The 27,048-nt window shown below is 36.5% G+C and overlaps 1 protein-coding gene across 1 annotated transcript in view; it reads right to left on the reverse strand.

Annotated features, from left to right (window-relative positions):
• Positions 1-515: 515 nt before the first annotated feature.
• CDH9 (cadherin 9) overlaps positions 516-27,048 on the reverse strand; it is a 100,850-nt gene continuing 74,317 nt past the window's right edge. The window contains exons 5-13 of the mRNA XM_064443428.1: positions 24,895-25,014; positions 22,471-22,638; positions 18,372-18,559; positions 16,816-17,069; positions 15,362-15,498; positions 13,809-13,930; positions 4,856-4,973; positions 4,512-4,763; positions 516-1,887 (exon numbers count right to left, since the gene is read on the reverse strand). Of these exons, the coding sequence (XP_064299498.1) occupies positions 1,400-1,887; positions 4,512-4,763; positions 4,856-4,973; positions 13,809-13,930; positions 15,362-15,498; positions 16,816-17,069; positions 18,372-18,559; positions 22,471-22,638; positions 24,895-25,014 (1,847 nt within the window). The 3' untranslated portion in view covers positions 516-1,399. The remainder of the gene's footprint in view (positions 1,888-4,511; positions 4,764-4,855; positions 4,974-13,808; positions 13,931-15,361; positions 15,499-16,815; positions 17,070-18,371; positions 18,560-22,470; positions 22,639-24,894; positions 25,015-27,048) is intronic.

Genomic DNA, 27,048 nt, shown 5'->3' on the forward strand with positions numbered 1-27,048 from the left:
AAGTCGATATTAAAAATGGAAATGCTATGGATAGTGTACACCCTTCATTGCTGACGTCTTTGATTCTTTTTCACGTATTTGAGATTTTTTATTTTTCTTTTTTTAAACACGTGGATAAACCTAGCAACCCTCAGTTAGATTGTGCATGATCCACGTAAATTCCTCCTATCCTGTGTTGTGAAAAAAAAAAAAAAGTGCATTGCATAGAAGTTGATCCAGCAAATAGATTTTAAACACAAATATTTACTTGAAGATTGTCATTAACACTTTAGAAAATATGCAAATGTATGTATTTTGAAGGAAGATAAAAGTAACATCTTTAATAAAATATTAGTTGGCCTTTTTTATAATGGTTGGCTCACTTCAATTTTAAAAGAAGCTATTAGTAACATGCCTGGTTTGCGTTATTGTCTCAAAACCCCAAAATAAGATTAGAATATGAATGCCTTCCTTTCATTATTGACATCTGCTTAATTATTCCAATTTTTTAAAAGGCATATTATAAAATTGTTTTCATGTCTACCAGGATAATCCTTCATGGTTCCTTAAATCCCCAGGCACATATCTGTTAAATCTTCTCACTGGTCACCTGTTCAGATAAGAAGGTATGTGGGGGCGAGTTTCACAATCAAACTATATTATTATGCCATATAGTAATACACATTGCAAGTCAGACTGCATTTATTCATAATAACTTTTTCAAAATATTTTTTCTTTTTTCTACACTGCATTCCCATTACAGAGCACTCTCTCCATATTGTTCTTGCACAGTACATTTCAACTACTAATCCAATATAAGAAGATGCATTCAAAAATTAAGTATTGCACAATACGCAGTTTCCTTTGTTCAGAAAGATTGGACAGTTCCTTATGCTTAACAAAGTACGTGATTAAGTAGTGTTTTTATAAATACTAATTTATTTAATAAAAATACAAAAATATAAATATACATTTATAAAAATATCATGATGAATCAACACACAGACATTCTTTAACTCAATAATTATGGCAGTAATATTAATCTTCTTTAAAGTATATTTTTGAGAGTATGTTACAATGCAGGTGCACACTGTCCCAGCTAGTAGGAAAGGTAATGCAAAGCAATTAAAAAAATTGTTTCCATCTCATTATTAAAGGCACAAAAAGCCTTTTATTGTCTTTTCATTGTCAATGAAAACCTTTCATCAGAGGTTTCTAGGCAGAGAGGGTGAATTATAGATTTTTAAAAATCTAAATCGCTCATATTCATTCACGTTGACTTATTGATTAAGCAAACCCTTACTAAGACAACACCTATTTTTTGTAAATTTTTTATTCCCAAGTAAGAGAGAGTAGGCCACTTTATCTAGTAACATAGACATGAATTCCACTAACACTGACCAGGTCACAGACTACTTTCTCAGTCTCGATCACTGTCCTCTCCACCATACATATCTGCTAGTTTTTTAAACCGAGGTCCCCAGTCACTGAGGTAATCATAGTCTTGGTTGCCTTCCGTGGTAAGCGATTCCAGGGAGCTGAGGGAATTTGCTATGGAATCATTTCCTTCATAGGCATATGTTGCTAGTGAATCATAAGGAGGGGCAGCTGGGTCTAAATCATTTTCCTTTAACCTTCTATGAATGAAATCTTGAACATCAATGTTTTCCCAAAGAGGTGCAGTCCGTCTTATCTGAAATATAGTTTCTGGGATAACATCTCTTCTCATCTTACTTTCCTCCCTCGCTTCTGGATTTCTCAGTGTGCCAATGTCAAAAGCCTGTGTGTCTTCTTCCCCACCTCCTTCATCATTGTAGGTCACAATATTGTCCCGAACGTCATCCTTTGAGATTATCAAGGGCTCTTTCTTCCTCTGTCTCTTGAGAGCCGTAAACAAGACAACTAATACTGAAAGGAAACAAAAGGTGAATAAAGAAATGGGCAGTTAGCAATTAAATAAATGAGCAAATATTTTGCATTTTCTGTTGAACTGGAAAAGTTTAAAGGCTGGGATGGGATTTTAAGAACCTGAAGACCTTCAACTATCAATATTATTGACAAAACTATTTTTGCCTTCAATGACTGCAAGAATTGAAATCTAATCTTTGCTACTAAATGTTTTTTTAAAAAAACGTGATACCCCTAGTTTAAGAAATGTTCGTTGAATAACTTTTCCTTTTGGAGAGGTAAGGATTGACACAAAAATGAACCTCTACAGAGGGAGATGAAAAACTGAAGTTAAGATTTGTAAATACATTCTGTTGGCTAAATGGTATTAATTTCAGTAGGAATTAAATTCTTAAATGCATGTAAAAATCCAGCTCTAGCGCCAGTACCTGGAGTAAATAGGAGAGGCCAGAAAGATCATCTGTCAATGAGGCATAACAGTGGTTGTCAAACCACCCATTACATCAGTGCTGAGCACTTCTGTTGAGTCTTAGGAGCAAAGTTTTACTCTGAATTACTTGAGTACTGGTGAATAAAAGGGAAGGTTGGACATGCTTCAGGTAGGGAGACGGGAACCGATATCATCCACATGCCATGGTACAATGTTATGAATGTCAAGGATGTTCTGTTCTGTTTTGTTTGTGGGTTTGTGTCTGTACAGCAGCAATTCTTTTCAAGTTTTCAGAATGCTAGTCAAGTAATAGCCCACTTGAGTAAGTTTGAGAACTTAACATACAAGAGTAGGGCAGATCGCTAAAAGGTTATTATGAAGAGGTGTCCCTCACACCTGGGTACTTACTATGTCTCTCCTATTTTGGGCATGATGACACTGGTCTACTATCCTAACACACTACCTCTTGTTGAACAATTAAATAAGGCGCTGAGAACAACACCAGCTGTAGACTAACAATTCTGTTTACGTGCTCTTCAGCCTTATGCTAGTCTGGCCTCAGCTATGTCTGTAGTGCTAAGTAGAGCAGGTTCTCTGACCCTGCCGCCAAGAGGCACTAAGTGGTCACACTTATTTTGCACTGCGCTGGTCCCTGAGCTTGTTCTGATCTCATGTGCTATTACTATGGTCCTAAGGCACACTTTGATTTTTGTTTTTAGTTCAGTGTTTCTGTACTAAAAGCACTGCAGCTGATCAGAGTGATGTTTTCATAGTGAGTGAGTAAGGGTATGTGTTTCATGGTACACATTTCATGATCTGTGTTAGGGCATGAAGGGTGGCTTTGAAGATGCAGAGCCTGTTGTCATGGTGAATTATGCAAGGTGGAGAGCCAGATCTGGGAGAGTTTGAACCATAATTGTCTGCTGGAAGTGGTGCCCTGCAAGTTCTGTTGTTCAAACTATGGCTGAGCAATGTCCTGAGCTAATGCTGAAACCAGGCCAGTGGTGATGTTTGAACCTAAGCAGTATGGACAATCAGATTGTCAGAGCTCAAGTACCCTCCCTTCCCTATGCCAAACAGTACAGATATAGTTCCTACATATTGCCCCTCTCATAACAACCTCTGTGGTCTTCTGAGTGTTTACTGAAGGTAGTTTGAATCTGGTTTAAAAACTGAAAAAAAAAGCGATCTCCTTAGAATTATATAAACTGACACCTGTAAGCTTGTCACTGCCTCCTTGGCAAGCTGTGTTTGCTAGGACAGGTGGAAAGGCAAAGAGGTTTTCCTCAGAGTTTGACTGGAACACAGAGATTATGGCACTTTTAAGGAGGCACTTCTCTGGTAAGCAAAACAGACAAGTTGCAGTTTTTTTATTCTAAACACCAGGTTATGAGCTAGCATTTATTCTAGTTTCTTCATGTATCACCTCATCTTCCTAATGCTTCTGCTCTCCAACCACCCATCTAACTTCTGTGCTCACACTTTATTTAATAATCAGCTGCTCTCTGTACCACTTGCAAGCAATTGAACGTTTCTCCTCTGTGCTTTTTAGCTAAATATTTCCTGAGTTAAAAAAAAAAGCTAGTATAATTGGTAATTTTTTTTATCAGTAAGAAACTTATCACTCGGCTTCAGGAGAATGATTTTAAAGTCCTGGATCTAAATGAAGCTCTGTTTATAACATAAAACATTAGTCAAATGAGCACAGTATCTAAAACTGACCCTAGATTTAAAAATTTATTTCATCTAAATAGCATTGATAGTCTCATTCTTTTCACACATTCTTCTGAATAGTAATGACAAACAGCCCATAGTAGCTCCCTCTCCCACTCTTGCAGCTCCTTTTTCATCTTAGAAAAGAGTTGGTAAAAAAAAAAAAAAAGACAGACCACATCAGATATGAAATATTGTTTTGCAGAGTCATGTGAATAAGGGGTTGAAGAATATTTGGAACAGGCTGCCCAAAGAGGTGGTGGAGTCACTGTCCCTGGAGGTATTCAAAAAACGTGTAGATGTGGCACTTCAGGGCATGGTTTAGGAAGCATAGTAGTGTTGGGTTGATGGTGGGACTTGATGATTCTAGAGGCCTTTTCCAACCTTAATAATTCTGTGATTCTATGATTCTATAATATCAGGGTCTAGAAGCAACCAGACCTTTGCCTAGTCAATTGAACATCTCATTACAGGTACTTGCCTAGCAGGATAATGATGCAGAGGAGAATGGCAACCAGTGCCCCTGTGCTGAGGCCAGCAGGGAGGAGCAAGGCCTCAGCATTGCAGGACTGCATGTTCCCCCAGCTGTCGCAGGCGCACACTCGAATGGTCAGCGTGCCAGTGCTGCTCTGGATCGGGTAGTCATTGTCAAATATTATGATTGGCAGGAGATATGTGCTCATCTTACTACGGCTGTATCCATTTCTTCTAGTCATAATTCCTGCTGTGTTATCTAGAATGGAAAAGCAGAATAAATAAATGTTGTTGGATTATGTTTTATGTGGTATGGGGGTGGGGTGGGGGTTGGTACTTGTCAGCAGTTACCTTTGTTGTCTATAATGGAGAAGTTTGGATGAACAGCAAATTCTGGCACCAACTCAAAGAAAAATTTGTGTCCTTGAGGAGGCTCATCTTTGTCAACTGCACTCACAGTCTGTATCAGCTATAAAGAAAACAGTATTTCATGCTATTTTAGAAATCTTCTGTTTGAAATATGGTCTCTGCTTTCATGACTGGTAAAAATCCAATGAATCTCTATCTGAAGACAAAAACTGATGTCGAAGCCAAATGTTCCACTCATAAACACAGGAGAGGTTACAGTAAGCAAATTTTTGTTTTATTGTTTAAACACATAACAGAGGATGAAAAAGGGGCCAGTCCTCACTGCAAGACAGCTGTGTGCTTTGGTTTGTACTCAGTATCTTGCAGTGATTCAGAAACAATTCCCCTTCTGAATAAGCCATAAACCTCCTATGGCATCATGTAGCAATGACACAGCGTAGTGTGTAAACCAGTTGTTAAGTGGGTCTAATTCCCAGTCCACCTCGTCTGCTCCTGGCGATAAATTGGAGTACTGCACTGGCAGGATGCTCGGTTCTCCTGAGGTAATAAAAAAGAGATGCTTTACTCCCTCCTAAATTGAAACCTCTGGCTGTGGAGCTTTATAGCTGCCCTAACAAGGCCACTCAAGCCCAGCTGGGAAGGAGCGATAATAGTGCCAGCGCAGGGTCAGAGTAGAGTGGACTAAAAAAGGAGAGGCTTCAGCAGTACCTCTGGATTGCACAGGCTTTCCTGTTGCATCAAACATTTGTAAATATATGTTTTCATGTACATACAGACACATGTACATGCTAGCAATTTCACTTTTTTTTTTCTATCTGCTGCTAGACTGACAGAGACTAAGGAAAATAGCTGCAGAACTGAAGAAGGAAAAGCCTCCAGGGAATAGCTGTGGTTTGTGAAATGACTTGCAATAGTTAACACCATGCTGGGTTGCATGAGTTGTAGTAACTCTAGTGAGCTGTGTGGATGACTGCTATGTCTTTGCACTCTCTAGTGGTTATCACACTGGAGAGTGACCCAGACTCCACCTTGGCTTGCAAGGGCATGTTTTAGCTCAATCTCAAGGTGACAAAGCTTGGCGGCATGAGAATGGGAGTAATCTTCAACTGAGGATGCTGCAACTCAGTACATGTGAGTTCCTATGGCACTTAAACTTAAAGGCAGAAAGAGCTCAGCAGTCAGACTTGTTTCTTTCAAAGCCATGAGGGAGCCAATGCCTGTCGAGGTTTTCAAGTGTTTCCAGTGCGTAGGGTGTCCTGAAATCCCACAGACATCAAAGCCACTTGTTATCAAAGACTTACTTCGCAGCTTGTTTTCTTGATATTTCCCGGGAAAGTACAGCATAACTTCTTCAAGAAATACAGTAATTGACAAGTAACACTGATACGATTTTTTAAGCTTTGCAGCAATCAAGTAAGGAATGTGCTTTTCTTGTGTACTTTGTCTGAACATCAGCTTGAATGAGACTTGACGATATGTATACATTTTAGAGGGTATTTAGCATCTCTCAGGATGGAACACTGTATTAGACAAACATATTTATAGGGCTACCAAAAATACTAAAGTGTTTTTCTTGCTGTATCATTCAGAAACCTGCTGCTGTTAGTGCTGTAGTGCACAATGAGTATTTGGCCCATTATTTCTAATTAATTTTGAGATACTTTTGTTGCAGCTAATAATATTAAGTTGTTATAAAAATAAAATTAGAGAAAGTCTGAGTTTGGCTCATTCACTTCCTAGAAGTTCCTTCTAAAACAACACAAGATATTTTTTTTTAATTTTCTTTTTTTTTTTTTTTGAGGCATATTGAGGAACTTGAAAGGTAACTTGTGGACATCAGCCTTGTACAAGAGGACATGACTATGTTGAAGGTAGGATTATGCAGTTTTTCTAAGTGTGATTAGAATAGTAATGGCATATTAAGGTATCTTCACTTTTAAAGCATTTGATGATCACTGCTCTTTAGATTTATTTTAAAGTTTTATCACTTTTCCAAACATTAGTCAAATCCCTGTTTATGGTAAAGTAGCCTATTCAGTATGTTGCTGAGTCTCTGACTATGCCAACATTTTTCCAATGTACCATTGCTTTTTTTTTGCCATAATCTGCCTCTGTGACTGGCAATACTGAGAGCAAGACCAGGATGGTGTTTTATTTTAGTTTTGCATTGTTTAATGCAAAAATATAATATTGCTACAAAAAAACCCCCAACCTTCTGATAGGAATAAAATGCCAAATTGATCTGAGAAAATTATCCTCTCACATTCTTAGAAGCTTGAAAAGACAGAAAATTTTTAAAACTACCAGAGAGAAGAGGGAGAATTAGTGTAAGTGACAATATTTGCACAATTACTTGCTGAAAAACTCAAGGAGAAAATATCTTGATATAATAGCTACCAGAAATTGCAGTTCAGTATCTTTGGGCTTTTGAGATGTAATCAGTGGGATGTTTGTAGGATCTGGATTTGGTTCCCTTCATATGCAAATCACATGGAGGAGGACAGTTGTACCAGGCATACAGGAACATAATTACACTGAAAAGTTGTTGAGGGTAAGGCTGAAGAAGGAAAAAAAACCTCAACAAACTTATTACCTGCTCTAACTATTGGCTGGTAAATTGAGAACCAGCTGTTCTTCCACCAGGAAAGATGGGAGAATAAAAGAATAATGAGAAAGGATGACTGAAGATGGTTTTTTCCAAATGGTGAATAGGTGAAAGGAAATTAGAAATATTGCCTAATTACGGTGGGGTTTTTTTCAGTTATACAATTGTAAATAAAGGAGAATGGTGTTCATGATAATCACTGCAGAAATGAAAGACGTGGCTATTTTAAAGTATCACAGTAATATGAAAAAATCTAGTACTGTTTTATGTGCATTTTGTAATTTTATGTTGGAAATGTATTCTTCTGTTTTGAAGCAGTTATGGACATTGAGTTATGATCACTCTTCATCAGGAGTTCAGAGAAAGATCTCTGACACTGTAAGATTTATGAGGGAAAAGTTATTTCAAGAAAATGACTTTTACTCAAATATGTTTCAAGCATACCAGCATTAGATAAGACAAAAAAGCATTTCATTTTTTTTTCTTTCTTCCATAATTTCCCATGAGAATGAGCACAATTTGGAAAATACAGTATTTTTGTCATTATTGTGAGGGTTGCATGTGCATGTGCACATTTGTGTGCTTAAAGAAATAGTCTCGTACTGTTATGTGGATCTTGTTGGGTAAATTCAAGTTTTTAGGGGTCACTTGTCTTTGAGGGTACTGAAAATTTAAACTTGGGCATTGGCATAGAGTATTCTCTTTTACATTCAGGACAAAGTGGTTATAACAGCTTGAAAATGTAAGATGAGTTGTGAATGAGAATATGAAGAGCGAATGTGAATGAGAATGTGAATTCCCACTGAAAAAAATTCCTGAAGATTTTCCTTCATGACGAAGCCAGAGATTCTGTTAAAGGGTTTGGACCTATTTCCCACTGGCATCATTTTTTCAAATGTGGAAATGGTTTGATTTTAATACTGTTTTGTGTTTTTTTTTGTTCTCTGGGATACTGTGTTTTTAAGGCCATGACTTACACCACAGTCAATATTGTGATTGTAGTTGACGTTCAGGTTATTTTATAGCTATTCATACTCATCTCTGAAAAGTGATTGGGTATAAATAGACTGCCTAGTAACAGATTCCTTACATATATCTGGTTCATCCCTAGACATAGCCTGCTTTCCAGTTTTCTTCAAGCTGTTTTAAAGGAAGAAAGTGATTAAAAGCTAGGTGGGGGCATTCTGTAATAGCAAGGATCCCTGTGCACTTCAGAGCATGCCCTTACTGTTCCTGAGGCTTCATTTTTGGGCAAGGAGAGCTGCACAAGTAGGAGGTTTGGGTCTTGGACTCAGCCTTGGGACTGCCTCTAAAAGGAATATAGGAACCATTAGCACAAATATTAAGCTAGTAGTGCATCTTTAACAGCATAAAGGTCAGCACCATCTAGCCTCTTTTTAGCTGGGCTTTTCAGCCTGTGCTGTCTTCGCACGTCATGTGAATAAACCACAGTTGCACACTGGCTCCAGGGTATACACTTTAAAAATGCAGGAACATGCTTCCCGACATATTCTTGAAAGGTTCATTGAAGAAATCTGAACAAGATGAGTTCTATGGGTGTACAGATACAATACATTTTCAGGTTAAAAATTTCTACTAATAAAACAAAATCTGAGACAAATAGAATGTCCACTTCCTTTCAAAACAACAGAATATTGTTGGTTGCTATTGTATTTTTAAACCTTTTTTTAAAAACTCCTTCTTTTAAAATTCGCTATAAATAAGAAGGTAAAAAATAATGTCACTTTCCCAGAAATTTGAAGATGATCTGCTGTTGTATACAGTGCCTTTCTGAAGTTTTAAAACAATTAAATTGTCATATAGCATGAAAATTTTACGTCCAGTCTCAGTTGAAGTAAGACCACTGGAGACAAACAGTGTTAAGCTAGAGATACTGTGACAGCTGCTGAATTTTGTTGTTTCTTATATGGGATTATAGGTATGCAGACGAGTAGGCCTTCAATCCACTTGAATCATTTGGGCTTTCATTCTTGTTATATTATGCTTTTAGTTAAACCTAGATATTGTACAACAGAGAAATTTCTCAAATGTCATTTATCTGCTTTCAGCTGCTTCTGAGGTAAGACTTAAAAAATACCGCTAGGCACTTGAGAAAGGAATGTTTGGGACATTTTGCTGGTTTTTTTTTGTCTCACACATTTTTCAGAAGTGGTATATGAGAGAACAGAACAAATCCTGGATCCTGGAGTACTGTCTGTGTCATTATTGAAATTTATTAAACTTGTTTTGTGCTGCAAATATTTCTGAAGGAATCTGGAAAGATTTCACCACTTCATCTTCAATAAGCTATGAAAAAGCACATTGTGAGAGAGGTTGCACTTTTTATTTTCGTTGGAATGTAGTAGTGTGCAGATGCTATGAGGGAATGACAGAAGATCAACTTTGTCTTTCTCCCATACTGTCTTTCTCTTGCCCCTTTTCCTGCCTGTATGATCTGGTAGGGCCAATCACTAATCTTGAACGTATTAATAACACAGCACAGTATAAGTGTGTGGGATGAAGATTTTGTAGAAGATTTCAAAGTGGCTACATTCCTCTAGGAGTGAAATAATAATATAGTTCAAGTGTCCCAACATAGAAGTGTTTCAAAATCCATCCAGCTGTCAGTGGATGCCCATCTTGTAGTTTTGTGGCTTGAGTGATCACACATGTTCAGGCCCAGTTCTAGCCCATACACCTGTATGGTGCTAGCTGCAGAAAGTAGCCTCCATCACATGTGTGTAAACTTGAACAGACCTTTGTTCTTGATGCTTTATGTCTTGAGACATAATCTAAAATGCCTGCCACATGAACAAAGCTTCACATTTGGTAATGTAAAATAGTTTGGTTTTCAAGTCTTGGCTCTGTTCTACAAATGTGTTGGCAGTTTTAAAACAGGACTGAATGCTTATTAGAAGTTGGAATATTCTCCCTTGAACTCTGATTCTTACTTCAAAAGTGAGACAGACTGTTAGCATGGGCCTCTCACTAAAACAAGCCAATAGGTGTCTACCTAAAGAAGGCAGCTACAGTGTATAAACAGCTCATGCCTGATAATTAGCAGTGGCCACATGAAAAATGTGATCTCCGTCTGCTCCACCTGAAAAAGGAAGGGGTAGTATGGAGACTAATGAAAAGAAAAATCTGCCAGCTTTCTGAAAGAGGAAACAAACTCTTTCTCTGTTCTTATGTCTGAGAGCCACTGAATGGCAAGAAAGAATATAGCATTAGTGCAAAAAAAAGCAACCCAGGTTATTTTCTTAAATATTATTATTGATGGGTGTTGAAATTAGCTAAATTGTTACTAGCAAATTGTTCAGTTAAATCACTTTCCTTTTCAAGTAAATCTTCCTGGTTTCCATGGAGAAGATTCATCCTCTAATCCAGCTAAAAAGACCCAATTAATTCCCATGACAAGGGCATGAGAGATCTTGTACCAGAGCCTTCTCCACAACAGTCCCTGGGGCTCTAGCATGCCATCAAAGGATTAGGGATTTCTAAATTGTGTGAGAGGAAGGCTGGGTCATGCTTTTCTTTAGCCTGTGCATTAGCCAGTGGAACGGGGGTCGCATCGTGACAAATCTTTTCCAGCCTAATGAACGTAGTTGTTTATGCACCTCTAGTGATAATGTTTCTCCCTAGTCATACCATTGTTGTGTGGAGACAAAAGAGTGGCAGGGAAGGAGGAGAGACTGTGGCATTTTCTTTCATCTGACTCTCCTAAAGCTATCTGGAAAACACAATGTATGCAGCCTCTAATGTCTGCTGATGTTGGGAATGAGTAATGTCACTTGGCAGCAGAGAGCAATATTTGATCATTCTCACTGCTTCCTGATACAACTGAGATTTGGAGAGCAATGTGACTAATAGCTAGGCCCGATTAAAAAAAAATAAATTAAAAATTAACTAAATATATTTATCTTCTCAGACTGGCTCTCCTGCTATGGGCACCCAATGTAGAAGCACTGCTGTGATGTGTCAAGAAGCAATGATGGTTCTAATAAGACAGCTGCTTTAGGATCTGTAAAATATGGTGGAATAGTACTAAATGAACACAATGATTCTATATCTTTGTTGTATTATAGGGGGACTGCTAAACATAAGCAATACAGGCTATCTGGAATTTGGCATCCTTGGCCAAAATATTCAAGTGTCTATTTCTATATTCGTTGCTATTTTTAGGCACAAAAATAAAAGTAGTCTCATGTACTGAAGGTAATTTATTTTTTGAAATACTAGGTCAACTATATGTAAATATTCAGCTATGAACTCAGATGCCTGTCTTGAGGAACCCAGTTGTTAACAAATAGAAGAACAGTCTGATCTCTCATTCTTCTGCAGCTACACTTGATGCACAGTGTCTTTCTAGTATTTTTGTGGATTTTTCCAATTAGGAAAAATCATTCCTGGAATTACATTGGTACACTAGTTGGAAGGGAGGTCTGAATAACAGTATGCTTATCTAATGGGCCTCTGCCATCTCTGTTGTTAGAAAAACACAGAATTTACCAGAAAGGTAAATGAAATTTTATACATTAATGCATATTTCATCAAATATGCTAGACTAGATGGAAATTGGGTTAAGGAAACTGACAAGCAGTATGCCTGGATTGAACTTGGTTCAAATATATGACAAAAGCTGTGTTTGCTCGTTGATAAAATTGCCCATGATTAAGGCCAATGAAATCTTCATTTATAAGCTTTGGAACCTTTCTTTGTGTTATGCAATTAAAGTGCCTGACTCACTCTGCTACCAGTCATTATACTGAGATTTTAAGACTTATTTGTCTCAATTTCATCTTGTGCAAAGAGATTTTGTTGCACAGACAAAGTTTAGGTCATATGCTAGCTGTTTGAAATTAATGGCTAGAATTATCTGAGTGTATTTCACCTGGAAAAACAGCTTATAAATCATAAAACAAAACTATGAGGGTAAAATAACCAGAAGTTTAGGGAATTTTTATTCATCCTAAAAGGCTTGAACTGTATTCTTATGTGACAATTTATGTCACTGGTTAAGACACCATGTTCTGATCATAAACCTCAGTTGTTTTGAAAGGTGCTTCGTCTTCATTTTTTGATATTATAATTCCTTCCACCGTTTTAATTTAATTCATCACTGCTATATTAAATACAACACTGGGCAGTGACCAAGGTAAAACATGAGCATCCTTCCTTATGTGTATCCATATCGCGCGGGCCTGTAAAGCCTTTGAGTGTTGTATGGTCACTGTGCTCTAAGGACAAACAAAATATCCTACATTCTGATCTTTTGCACATACTTTCTGTGAAGTCAGCCAGCTTTGGTTGGATGATGGTCACATAAAACTAGTGAGACACAGGGACAGATCTAAGCTGAGTTTAGGGCTCCATCCTGGTCTCTCTCCACTAGAGCAGGAACACACTTAGGTTTGTGCTAGCAAAAATAATGATCTCAAGCTTTTTCTTCCACTCAGAAATGCATCAGCCTAGAGGCTCATGCATTGACTTTAGGCCCATGCTTGAAAGACAGTGTCGAGGTACCCAATCTTATACTAAATCCACTTCTTTGGTAAATACTTTCAGAATTAGAAATCAGCAAAACATTTGTCTTTCTTCACATGATTTAAAACTGAAAGGCTAACTGGCATTAGTATAAATAGATGTTGGCTGTAGTGGCAGTAATATTAAAAGATTTCTGTAATATCCTGGCGCTGAGTTCTGTTGGTCTGCCTCCTTTCTCAGTTCCCAGTTATCACTTTATTTTCTCTCCAAATCTTATTATTGCCTTTTCAGATTATTATAGAACTGTTGAGATACTTTAGAAAGGGATATACATGAGTTTTGACCAAATTCAACTCAATCCCAAATTGAAGTTTAACTTACAATGTAACAGTTGCATTATCTTTTAGTTTTGTAAAAGTTTATTTTTCATGTCTCCTTTACTGAAGCATAATAAAAGATTTTCTTGCTTTTTGTACCTGAAGGTGTGGCTACATTAACTAAGGCTTTGAAAAAAAGTCCAGAAAGCAATGGGATTATCAGACAGTATAAAGAGTTTTGTAGTATTATGCATAACTAGATATAAAAAATATTTTCTGATATTAGGAATGAAAAAACACCTTAAAGTACGATTTTGTATTGATGCTATGTCATTATACTAGCGTAAAATCCTACATCTTTTAGTTCCTCAAACCTTTTTTGAATCAACTGGTAGTTTCTGTAGAAGGTAGGGAATAAAGAGGTTGGATGTGTTTGCAGTTGTTCAAATTAAGATATGCTGAGGTTTTCATGATGGTATTCCAGGATAGTCTCATTGTAAGTTTTTCAGTAACGTAAGTATTTGTTTACCTGTCCTGCTTTTGCGTTTTCACAAACAAATGTTTCATAGTATTTGGCAAATTCTGGTGCATGATCATTTATGTCTAAAATCCGGATGAAGACAGATATCTGGCTACTTTGTTTCGGATTATCTGGAACAAGAAAATTGTTTATTATTTGTATTACAGTGCAAAGTCTATGAAGAAACTGAAATGATCTAATATATTTTTTCCAATACATGTTGGAAATGTTCATTTTTCTTGATTACATTAAAATAATCATATTTCATTTTCTGCTGACATATGTTCCGTACACACAAAAGCCCTATTTACATTTAAAACATGTCCTATTAATGGTATATGTATTTTGAAATAATACAAAGTATACTTAAATTGATTTGCATTAAAACAGACCACTGAGTTATTATTGACTTGTATTCCATACATGAGTGCAGTAAATGATTCATTGCAAAAGCTGCACTTGAGGTCGAGCTGTCATGAACATTTACTTGTTCAAAGCAGTAAAGTAGTAAAGCACTGTCAGTCAACAACAACAAAAAAACCCAACTCAAAGTTGCCCTTTCTCCCAAAAATGTAAAAACCAAAACAAAAAAAGGATATATGTAGACATTATTATGAACTGGTCTTCACAAACTTGACCTCCAAGGTTAAGCTATTGCTGGAGATGAATCTCACAGTACAAATTTTGAGAATGGAGACGATATTTGACCAAACAATGAAAAAGTGTTTTTAAGGAGAAGGTATCGGTCTTTCTGAAAATGGGGGTATAATTGATCTCTCTATATTACCCGATTCTCAGACGGTTAAGCACATAAACTCCTGGGGAATCTATCAGAAGAATGAAGGAATGCAAAAAAGTTGTTCCCTAAAATCAGTGCTCCTTTCCCCTCTGATGACTGTTATCAGTCAGCTGGAGGTTCATCTATGTCTTCCACAGAAATTTTGACCAAAGCTGTGTCTTTGAATGGCCCCAGCTGAATTAAAACCAGGGAAGAGACATCCAGGTCTAAAAGGGTCCAACAGGATAGTAAAGAAACCAGATGAAAGACTTATGGCCAGGGTTTGCTTCAGACATGGAGGGGGAAGAATTTCCTCTAGTTTTGGCTTCAAATGAAGCCATTTCCTGAGATAAGTTAAAAGCAGTTGAGGTAAGGCATAATTTCTTCCCCTGTGTACAGTGGTCATTCTGATAATGTGCTGTTCATCCATCATGGACATCTTTTTTTTCCAAGGATTTTCCCAAAGACTTAGCTTAGGATAAAGCCAGTGCATCACACCTGCACCAAATTATTTGCTGGGAATTCTCAGGGAACCAGTTAACTTGTCTAATATATACTCTACATGGTTTTGTTGAGCCTGAGAATTCCAAATTATCATTTCACAAATGGGCAAAGATAATCCTAAAGTAGTAAAATGATCTTTGATGTGCATGTAAAGATACTGTCTATTGATAATACCTGAATAGGGCCAAAACTAATGAAACAAGATAAATCATAGATACTGTAGAATTTCAGTCTTTTCTCAGTTCTAATCTTCTTTCAAGATAAATGATGTCCAACTTACTGATTTCAGTTGCTATGACAGTGATGTTGTGCCAGGGAGTTTCTTCCCGGTCAAGTGACTTTGAGATGAATAAGGATCCATTTCCTGAATAGATGTTGAATATTCTGTCAAGGTCAGTATGTCGATCCACAGAATATCTGTCAAGATACAGTACAACTGAGCATCACTATCTCCGGTCATAGTCTCTAGCTCACAGCCACCTCTAAAAGTTTTCTAGTTTTAACTGTGGTTAATCAATAATGTTTTCTTTAAAATTAACCTAAGCTTCCCTGTAGCTTCCTGAGGAGTGCAGCAGGTTACAAACACTGAGAAACCATTTTTTAAGAGGAGTGAGTGGGATGAAGAGCAAACTATTTATGTGGGCTGTTTGTTAGATTGATATTTGAAATGACATTTTAGCGTATATAGGGAATACTGGCATAACAACTAAAAGTGAACATTTTTAGATAATATTTTTGCAAATTAGTTGTTTCTTGGAGAACTCAATCATCAAAAGACACACATTGCAGATATAATTAAATATCAGTTTATAACAAGATATAAGAGATGTCACAAAGACCATAAAAATCAGCAGAAATATCTTTGGATTAGTTGTTGTTTAAGGTGAAAGTTCTTAAAATCTTATTTTATGACACTTGCTTTTGCTTTGTTCTTTCCCAGCAAGGAATAACTGATTTTACAGGTACTTTTTAAATTAATCTAGTTACCAGTCTCTATCAGGTTATACTGAGATTTTGTACATAGATAACTTTAAAATATTTTATTTTCTTCCTCCTCTCACACTTCCTACCCCAAACCGTATTGCTACAGAACATAACAGGCTTGATCAGAAATGAAGAAATCAGGTTTCCCAATCAGTTGCATGGTAAATACACAAATTTCAATGCTGTGTTTGTCACTGCAGATAATAACAGATGGCTAACAATTACAGCAATTTCACAGCACTGAACTCTTTCCTCTAATTGTTATGACTTTCTCGCAATCATTTCTTATTTAATATAGTGTGATCATTAAATAGTTAAGCTATAGAACATGGTAGACAGTGTTATGTCTTGGGGATTATAAAGGTACAGAAGGCTCAATACTATCAACCAGCAGGGAGCACAAAAATACACTGTTTTGAGTATTTTACAAAAGTTTGCCATTGGAAATATGGTATAAAAACATAATCTTATAAACAGTTTGGTGAAAGTACTAGAACATGACGCCAGTTAAATGGTGACCTCTCCTTTCTTTTTACCTGGTGCCTATAGGCTGTCCTTCAGAAGCATATCATGCACTATTAACTGTGTTTGCCTTCACAAGCTCTTACAGAGATTTCTCTGGTTGACACTTTTCAGTAACCCCTATGGGCTTTATTATCCTGGTGGCCCCTATTGCATTGCACTTTCATCAAACTTTCTGCGTGAGACTTGACCCACATCTAAAGCATTTTATACTGTGTAATGGCTTACTTTATTGTGTTCTTTGTTATATCTGGATCTTGGGCTATAACCTGCCCAATAATGCTTCCTTCCTTGGCATCTTCATCTACCTCTATTAAATACCAGGGTCTGCTGAACACTGGAGGTTCATCTATGTCTTCTACAGAAATTTTGACCAAAGCTGTGTCTTTGAATGGCCCCAGCTGAAGAAAACGAGGATCAGGATGAGCGTTGGTTGCTTCCACTCTTAAAGTGTATAACATCTTGTTTTCAAAATCCAGATGCTGGGGAGCAAATAATAATAAAGAAAATTGTGTCACTTTAGAAGAAATGTGAGTCAGTTTTATAATACTGGATTAGAAGTGGAGGCATTTTTAGGATCAAAAGCTCTAAGATTTAACGAATCTTGGAGAAGATGGAGTACATTAGGGCTTGTTCTAGGTATAAGAAAAATAAGGAGTGTTATAGAGCAGCAAGGCTATTATGATCCCTCTGCCTACTACTTGTTCAGATTCCTGGAAAACCATGAGGTGTCAATCTATAGAAAAATCAAAAAAAAAGACAAAGAAATGGGGAAGTTGGACTCAATCCTCAGGTAGGAATTGCTAAAGGTCTTATTTGTCTCAACTCATTTCTAGGAACAATAATAATTATCCCAGCTCTTAAATACTCCATCCTACTTCCTTTCTCCTTACACCTTCCCTCCCCCCGTTACCATCTACCCTTCCCTATTTTGCATCAGGAGCAACCCAGACCTGTCTTGGCTTCCATATTCCAGAGTGAAAAGAAAAGCTATTAAATCTGATTTCCAATCTATGTGGCATTTATATTATGCATATCCATATATGCATATATACATTCATAAGTGCACACAATCACACACATGCACATGTTTCCAAATATATGTCTATAGATCTGTACTTTATATATGTATATATCAATTATTACTGATATGTTCAGTAAGAATAGAACAAAGATAATGTTCAGAGTTTAACAGTCTGAACACTAAAAAGCAACCAATAAATCTGTCAGAGATGGTATTTTGAATAAAATTTCTGCCCATGTCTTTGCTCTTTGGACTTCCATTGACATAATGTGTAGCAACTTAAGTTTCACTAAGGCTGGACTTAAACAAAGACAGATTTTAGACACTGGAGATACCTCAACTGTTGGACAGATTAAAGAGGGACAGTTTAGCATCAGAGTGGTAAGTTCATCAAACTTCAGGTGAGCCTCCAACCCTTGTGAGCCTTACTGCAGCATTCAGATGACAAACCCTACTGTGAACTGAATCCCTCCAGGTTTTCACAGCCCTAATTCAAAAGTACTGTGTGTGAGAGTATATATATTGAACAGACAGCAGCCACTGAAATATTGCTTTATGTGAAGTGACATGCCAGTAAATTTCCCTCGAGACTTGAAAATAACAGATATCTACTGAAGAAAGAGAAGAACAAAACTAATACAGCAACTCCCTGGCAGCCTGACCCCTTGTGAGATCTACCCTCCCTTCCCCTGGAAAAAGAAAAATAACCATAACACCTGGACAGCTAAGTACATATAAAAAAGAGGGAGAAAAAATAAACCTTTTTGACAGTTATAATCCCTTCCTGTGTGTCCTTGTCAGTGATGATATCAAACATGTCTGATCCATCCCCATTGGAAATGCTATACTCAATCTCTGCATTTTCACCCACATCAGGGTCATTGGCTTTAATTCTGCCAAGAGGAGTCCCAGGTGGTGCAGACTCAGGAGAGCTAAACTGGTAGGTGCCTGGAAGAGAAATATCAAGCATTTGTTATTCTGAGAAGCTTTGTTCTTCTGAATAATAAACATTTTCAATATCACCTGGATTTTTAAGTAACTGGAAGTTTGAAACACTTTAAGAAAAATGCTGTTAGTCATCATACTAAACTTTAAAACAGGGTTTGGAGTTGATTGACAAACTGTCACAAAAATTTCAAGTGATTCTTCCAATCCATTTAGTACTGTGCTTTTAATGCTTTTTGCTTTTTTATTTTTCTTTCTTTTTTTTTCTTTTTTTTTTTTTTTTTTTGTTCTTCAGCTGTAAGGAACAGAGAAGCTCAACAATAAGACACCAATACTAACCTTGATAATTTAACAATATATATATATATTTTTTTGCTTAGTTTTCTAGAAATGTTCCCAGATATATTTAAGAGTAGTAGGGGATTTTGTTTTGTTTTCTCAAGGCGCAAGAGGTGTAGAAATCAGCATGGATTTTGGAAAGAGACTAAAATAGAATAGACTTTATTTTTTATTCTTTTGAAAAATATATTCAAGATTTGTAAATGTCCTGTGTGAAAGTAATTCATTCATCCATTATTGGTAATACATACTAAAGAGTCACGGTAAAAAGCGTTTGGATGCATGTTCATGTTAATTGCTATATTTAATTGAAATGCCGATACATTCAAATTTTTTTTAATTTACTCTGCATATACTTTTTGTGCTCTTTCAATGGTTGGTTTCATTTAATGTTTTTATAATCAGGGTTTCCTAGAAAGAATTATGATTACACAGACATTTTAATCTTGCCTACGTGTATGAAAAGTGAATTTATATGTATTTTCTGCCAATATTTGCAATAAAAATCTAATTATAAAGACATGCTCTTGCAGAAAAAGTATTAATCAGATGGTTTTCTTGACCAGTCAGAAGCAGACAATGGAGACCTTTCATGACTAATAAGACAGAAATGTTTTTAAATCAGTATTTTCAGTTATTTACGGCCAAAAAGATGTAAAAAGAAATCTGATATAGTCAGTGTTTTACATGTGACATTCCACAATCTGATGTTTCTTTTGATCTGTTTTCTTAGGTAAATTAGTATCAATTTACTGAGTGAAGTAGTAACATTGGAAAAATACCTTAAGAGTCTGGACCTGACAAAATTAGCACCTGATAAAATGCACAATCCTTATTTGAAGCATCCAGTAAGAACCTGTATAAATTGTATTGACTTGTAGTATAGTACAGTCAAGTGTCTCTCTTTCAACTACCCTATTTCCAATATTTACATTCTCTTTGCTTTCTTTTAAGACACTTAAAGGGTCCTGAAGGTTCCTTTTAAGTAGAAGGACTAAACAAAACATCTTGAGTGCTGAATGGGTTTCTATCCCCAAATGTACAGTCTAAGTACCAAAGACTGTCACTGCAAATACCTTATATTTATATAGATGTGTAACAAAATAGAATCTAATGCTTGATGCTAAATTTTATTTGCTGTTACGAATTCAAGGTTGTAAATGAAAGCTCAGCAGTAGGCTGTTTGGCTGTAATCCTTACAGAGTGAAATGCATGTTATTCCCTTAAACCAGGCTGAAAATGGGATGAAAGTTAGGATTCCTGGCAGCTAACCATAAGTTTGAAAGCTTGCTCAAATTCAAGGGTTTAGCAGGCGAGCCAGAAATACAGTAAGAACAGATTTAATCATGCTACTTATGACTTCTTCCAGAATAAATAACTCCCTTGAATGCTTTTGCATCTGAAAGCATTCCTTATTTTGTGGTGCTGTGGCATTTTCAGCATTCAGGATGGCTAATATGGTTTAGGGTACAACCGAATTCAAAATGTGTAAGATTTTCATTATAGTGCCATTGAAATTAATCTCTTTTATCTGTCCAGGATTCCTTTCAGGAAACAAAACAAAACAGAAAATCTGTTCCTTCTTAATGCAGTCTGAACAACCAGTACTTCACAGCGCACTCTGTCATTTTCCTTTATTCTGTCACTCTAAGAAATCAATCTTTAGCTCTTCAATACCTTAACATTAACTCCTGTTGCTTCCGTTTGCAATTCACCCTCAGCTTTGGGCCATATTTTCACTTATTTTTGCCTCACATAAGAGAAAATAGAAGATAATTGTTTTTAGAAGGATCAGACATCCAAAACTAGATGATTCTTTGAAGGTATGCCCCTCTTCATAACTATCTAAGAAATCGAAGCCTCCAGATGTTTCTCTATGTTTGATTTCCTAGGAAGTGTTGAAAACCACCCCGCTGAGGAGAAAGAAAATGAGAGGGATGGGTGATCAGCAAAATGAAAATTGCACCACTGAATAGATGCCACAGCAGGTCTCCTACAGCCCATCCCCTGTGTTTCAGTGATGTTCAAAGAGAAAAGCTACAGAGAATATTGTATGAGGCATCAAATTGTGTAAATTTCTCTATAATTAAGTACCAAACCCAAAGCTTATTGAAATAATTAGAACTTCCATAGACTTCAGGCGTCAGATAACCTTGAAAGAAGAGCATCATAAGGTACAAAGGCTAAGGAAACAGAAAACTCTAAGTTATTTTGCAGTTCTATACATTCTTCATTCTTTATTTTTTAAATTTAAATTAAATTAAATTAAATTACATTAAATTAAATTAAATTCAGCAACAAAGCTTAAAATGCAATGTGCTACACTGCATTCTAATTTAGGTTCAAGAATTCCTATTTGCCAAAATATTATGGGCAATGTAATGCTGTACATATTTAAGCAGTATCCCCTCCTGAATTCAAACAGGGTGGTTGGTAAAAATTGCTGTTTGAGTTTGCCGTGTGAAGGTGATTCTTAGCAAGTAAACTCTGAGTGTGAATTCAAATTACATTTTCTTTATGAAGACCAAAGTACTTGTGTTCCTCGCTCTTTTTAAAAAGCAATGTTATCATGAATAGAGAAAAAAAGATATGCAGTTTCAAGAAGCCTTTCTCCCACACTGTCAGCGTTTCTAATTTTATTTTTTTTAAATCTGTTCTAGGTTGACCTGTTATACTATTCTGAGTGTACTTATTGCCATAGTACTGAAGTGCTTTTCTAGTTTCTTCAAGTCTGGGAGAATGTTTTCTAAATCAGCTCTGTTTGTTCAGTCCTTGGTGAATCTATAAAGAGAGCCAGTCAGGTCCCTAATCAGTGCCAACAAGCAATTCAAATATTATAATGTGGACATTTTTCCAGTAAGCACTGAACTGTGGCTGTAAATTTCTTCTGTCTGCAGCCTATCAAACAGCTATCAGACACTGATTATAACAACTTGGGACTGGATTTAAACCAGTGGCCTAGGATGAAAGGATCTGTAGTTTGCTGTGAAACTTTCTTTGCTGTGAAGCTTTCTGTATTGTGCAGCTTTCTGTTGTTTTCCATTTTTAATTCTACAGAGATATTTTAAATATCAAAATCATTCAACATCAAGAGCTGAACACAGATTACAAGTACTTAAACCAAATGCTTAGACTTCTAGCAGAGCATACAACTTGACCAACTCTGCCTGTGCAAGGTGGTACATTAGAATATTTGCTGACCTGGTTGTTTGCCTAAACATGCGGAACTACAAATGTCTCCAAAAAGTGAACCCTAGGTTTTGTGATTAGATTCCTCTAAAGGCTTTCAAGTCACTGCAGTTAGCCTAGGTTATTGTTACAGCCCACATTTCTGTATGCAGAATAAGAATGGGAAGTAAGTTTATCATTCCGAGAAATATCTTGCTATAAGAAACATGAAGGCAGACATTTCCATTTGCCTTAATAATGCTGCAACATAAACAGACACAGCAGTAGGCTGGTATTTATACCGGGGAAAAAAATAAAAAGGGAAAAAAAGAATATCCCAGATGGTGACAGTGAAACAGCTGATATTAGAGAGGTTCTTCAGAAAACAGCTATTATATGCTCCATACTCTGTGGGAAGCGAGGCGGATTGTCGTTGACATCAGTCAGTGTGATGTTCACGGTGGTGGTCCCTGATAGTCCTCCCATCTGACCTCCCATGTCTTTGGCCTGGATGACCACTTGATACAGTTCCCTGTTTTCTCTGCTCATGTCTGGTAAAGCAGTCTTGATTATGCCTTGGAGAAGGGAGAAAAAGGAGAGATATAGAGGTAAAGGAGAAGCACCACCCACTTTAATCTCAGAGTTTTAAAATGGATTAATGTAACATATACTGTGCAGATGCTAATCCATAGTAATCAAAACAAGGTATACTTCAACGAACCTTTCAATCTATGGCTGATTTAATGTGATTTTAAGAAAAAAGATAAATAAATGTAACAGACTATTTCTTGTTATGTACTAAATAAATATAATTCTTTCAATGACAAAAATATAAATATATTTGTAATGAAATACATTTGTAATGAAGTTTTTCAGCTAATTTTTAATGCATTATATGATCTCCAGCCCTGGTGAGATTTTGATATTATAGCACAAGGCTGAACTCTAATGTGCCCTGGATCACAGATTTTAATGTGCAGTGATGGCCACTGTAAGCCAGCTAAGGGTATAGGTAATAAAATAATTGGAAAAAACTGTAAAATTAGTGTTGGAAAATCTTTTTTGAGTGTCCGATCTCAAGAGTTTTGTAAATGTAATTTAAATGTCTCAGACACTTGTAAAGCACACGAAATGAGTAGGCACCTCCGATAAGAAAACCAATGATCCCACAGCCTGAACGGAGAAGTGACCTCAATCCTCCTGGGATCCAGAGCCCAAAGACCTTTTCATTAAAGTGGACACACATATGTTTTCTTTTAGGAAACCAAGCAGGGCCTGGGTTTGTTTTGGTTTTTTTTGTATTTAAAGGGGTGGTGGCTTTGCAAGGTTTAAGTGATGAGAGCTCTGTCTTGTGAACTGGGAGAATTTCAATACAGTGTGCTTTTTTGCTTGGGGGATTCACACCCCTGCCTTTCCTTTTTCTTTATTACAGGCTTGGCTTGATATGGAAGCTATTTTATCATGCAAAAAAAAAGAAAAGCAACTCTGGAAACCTCTTACTGCTAGAAAGAATGTGAAACAAAGAAAAAAACCTCTGTAGTCTAGTGGTTATGGCATTTATGTCTGATCCAGAATTACCAGGTTCTGATTACCTTACCTAGGCTTGTTAATATATGTAACAGTAAAAAGAAAATTGGATAAAAATGAAAGATAATCCCACAAAGACAAGAGCCCAAGTCTCCCCCAAACCATCTGCCTGTCTAACCACCGGCTGCCATCAGTTAATGACTGTGTCATACTGGTCCTGTTTCCCTGCTCATGCCTGGTAAAGATGTTTTAAGTGGATGACTGGAGAAAAGAGAAAAAGGAGAGGGAGAGGAGAAGGTGGAAAAAAACCCAAACACTTTAATCTTAGGCAAAATCATCATGCTTCCTTTTAAAACTGTAGCAGCGTGACTCTTATTATCCTTTTGGTATCGTGCCTTTGCTGCATTTAAAAAAGAAAATGTTTCAAAAGGAAATTAACCATGATCTGATTATGCCCAATGGATTAGGAACTTCAGGGATTCTGGGCAAAATTGTATTTAAATTCTGGATTCTCAAACCAGAAAAATTTTTATAATGTGCAGGAACAAGTTAATGAAATGCCTGCTAAGTCTTCTGTGCATTAGGATTAGGTATCTGGATGTGGGGGGAGAATGTTTTTGTTTGTTTTTTTTTTTTGAACCCCAGTTTTGGATTACAGATATTCAGAGTTCACACAAGTTTTTCTTCTTTGTGTCTGTCTCTTAGCTGATTTCCTACATAACAGTGAAATGGGTGCCCATTCATGTTTTACAAGTTAAAATATTAATGCTTTTTGCTTCAGTTCTAATAGATGATGGAATCAGAATGCAGTTTCAAAAAGCATTTTGAGTTAAAAATTTTCAGTGGTCAAGAATCTATCAAAAACCTTTAGAAATAATTATTTTATCTTTGGGGATTATTTTTTTTTACCTTATAATCCAGCTCCTTTTTTCTTTTCTTAAAGGCAAGCAGGTGAAATTCCCAGAAACTGGTGTAAAATAAGCTTTAATACTTTCAAGATGCTTTGGACCCTTTACATTATTCTAGACCCTTTCTGAACTGTTGACCTTTACAGTTAACAGTAGTCTTCCGGAAGTCTTACTCATACCAAGGAAAGCAGTTCTTCTGCAATAATATTATTTTAACAAAAGAAAGGCATACTCTAATCATGATTCCAGTTTCCATTTAGAAAAAGTGTATCAGCTTTGCATCAAGTCATATGATGCCATGTGTCTGTTCCAACATTTAAATGGAAGTGAGACATGCCTTGATCCCTGCATCCTGTCTCTGTCATTGCAAAAAGTAAGAGTGAATGAATTGCTAACCTGTTTCTGGGTCCACTGAGAAATATGGCTGTCCTTGGAGGATGCTGTACACCACTTTGGCACTGTTTCCATAGTTGGCGTCATCAGCATCTGTGGCTGTCACTTGAATAACAGATGTACCTAAATGGGTACCAAACAAGGAATCAGCAGATTTCAAGAAGGCACCTACTTCCTGTAAACCACACACAGTGATCTCAGTGTTGAATTCAGTAAAAAATTGAATGGCATCTGGTGGACAAATCCAGTGTTATCTTACCCAAGCAAATCGTAAAACAAAGTAAAATCGTCCTTGTGACTAAAACTAAAATCATTATTGCTCAAGTTTCACGCGTCAGTTAAACGTGAGTAGATACATAGGGATTGACACATGTCTTTGAAACCCAAACCAACATTAGGGTTTTTTGGGTGATCAAACAGGTTTGAAGATTGTTCTCTGGTAATAACATGACACCAGCTGAAATTGTTCACTTCAAAGGTAGCTGCTGTGTGAAAAGTACCATTATGATTCTTAAGTTTGGCTTAATCAGTAAATTAACCTAAAGCAAATTTATCCATACTAATTTTCTGCTTAGATTACAACCTCCAAATATCTAAAGTCAGACTGAATAAAAATTTTTCTCTCATCCTAACTAATTTTTAAGATGCTTTTCAAAAATTAGCTTGGTTTTGCAATAAGAAATTCTGGGTTTTTTTTCCTCTCTTGACCAATATTATCCACCTATTTGGCAAATAATTGCCGTTTAACAATAACCACATTTTCTGAACATTCACTTATTTTACCTGAAAATGGCTTACCCATGTCCTGTGATCACAATGAGGAGAATAGAGGCTATATGGGATTAAAAGCACTGTGAGCCAATACGTTTGATGTAGTTTATGGATTAGAAGAAAATGAAAGCTCCTGTAAAGACTTTCTTATAAGATGTATAAAAAGACAAAACTGTTCTTCACAAACTTTTATTTCTAAGCAATTTTCAAGACATCGGGATACATTTTGCTAACACAATCTAGAGCTGACAAATGTCTGGATAAATGCAGGCAGTCCAATAGCTAGAAGTGTAAAGGTCCTTAACTTGTTGCCAAAGACAGAAGGTTGACTGATAAGCAGCTCTTTACCCTGTTTTTGGCTCAGTATTTTTTATGTAATAGTGAGCACTGTCCACTTAAGCGATATAATTTCCTGTTCCTTTTTTTCCTTCACTCTCAGCATCTCTAGCTTGAAGTTCACCCAGATAACTTGCAGTCAAGTATCTGTCTTGACTATAAATTTAAAAGATGCTCATTTACCTGTGACTAATGGAATTGAAGTGAATAATCTCTGCTGTTGCTCTTCAGTGTATACAAGATATTGGGGAACGTAGAAATCCAGAGTAATCAAAACAGATTTATGAGGGCACATGTTATTTATTATTAGAACCTGTTAGATGCATCTGTTTTCTCATAGTATGTAATACTGCTTTACACATAATACCTACAAAATAGTAAAAATCACTATTTCAGGTTATCTGAACAGTATGATAAGAAGGGAAGAATACTTCTTTCTCTTCAACAAACTAGTAGAACAAAGTTGTAAAAATGCTTTGTCTTAGCTCATCAAACTCTGAAGAGGATCTTTGCCATCAGCAATCTAGATTACTTTTTGCCTGGTTAAACAGGCTAAACAGAATTAGAGGTGATATGTGGGCTAAGCTGAGCTGTAAAGATAATCCTGAAGAAGTTAATATTTAAGGACACTATTATCACTAACAGTGTCCAACAGTGCTGCTTGTCTGGACAAAAACTGGAGACAGTTTTTTGAGGAATGTTTCTGAGGAATGAGGAATGAACATGTAAAGTTCTATGAGTCCTACCTGCTTTCAAATAAAGCAAATAAATTAAATCCCATGCCTCCTCAAGACTAACAGGAGAGTCAATATCACTTGTTAGCCTATAAAAAAATGTAAAAGTAATCAGCTTTTGCTGTATGCCACTGTAGCATCTATATGTTAAGAATCAGGGGAAGTGTATATGTCCATCCCACCCTCCCCCCAAAAACCCCAAAATATCTCCATCAGAAAAACTTATTGCTGTGGCCTCCGGATCTAGGCACTGTCTTGGGACCAACACAGAGGTTTGAGTATGGTCATAACTTAATGCACATTAACTTGCTTTTCC

This window comes from Phalacrocorax carbo, chromosome 2, assembly GCF_963921805.1.
Source record: "Phalacrocorax carbo chromosome 2, bPhaCar2.1, whole genome shotgun sequence".
NCBI classification, from domain to species: domain Eukaryota; kingdom Metazoa; phylum Chordata; class Aves; order Suliformes; family Phalacrocoracidae; genus Phalacrocorax; species Phalacrocorax carbo.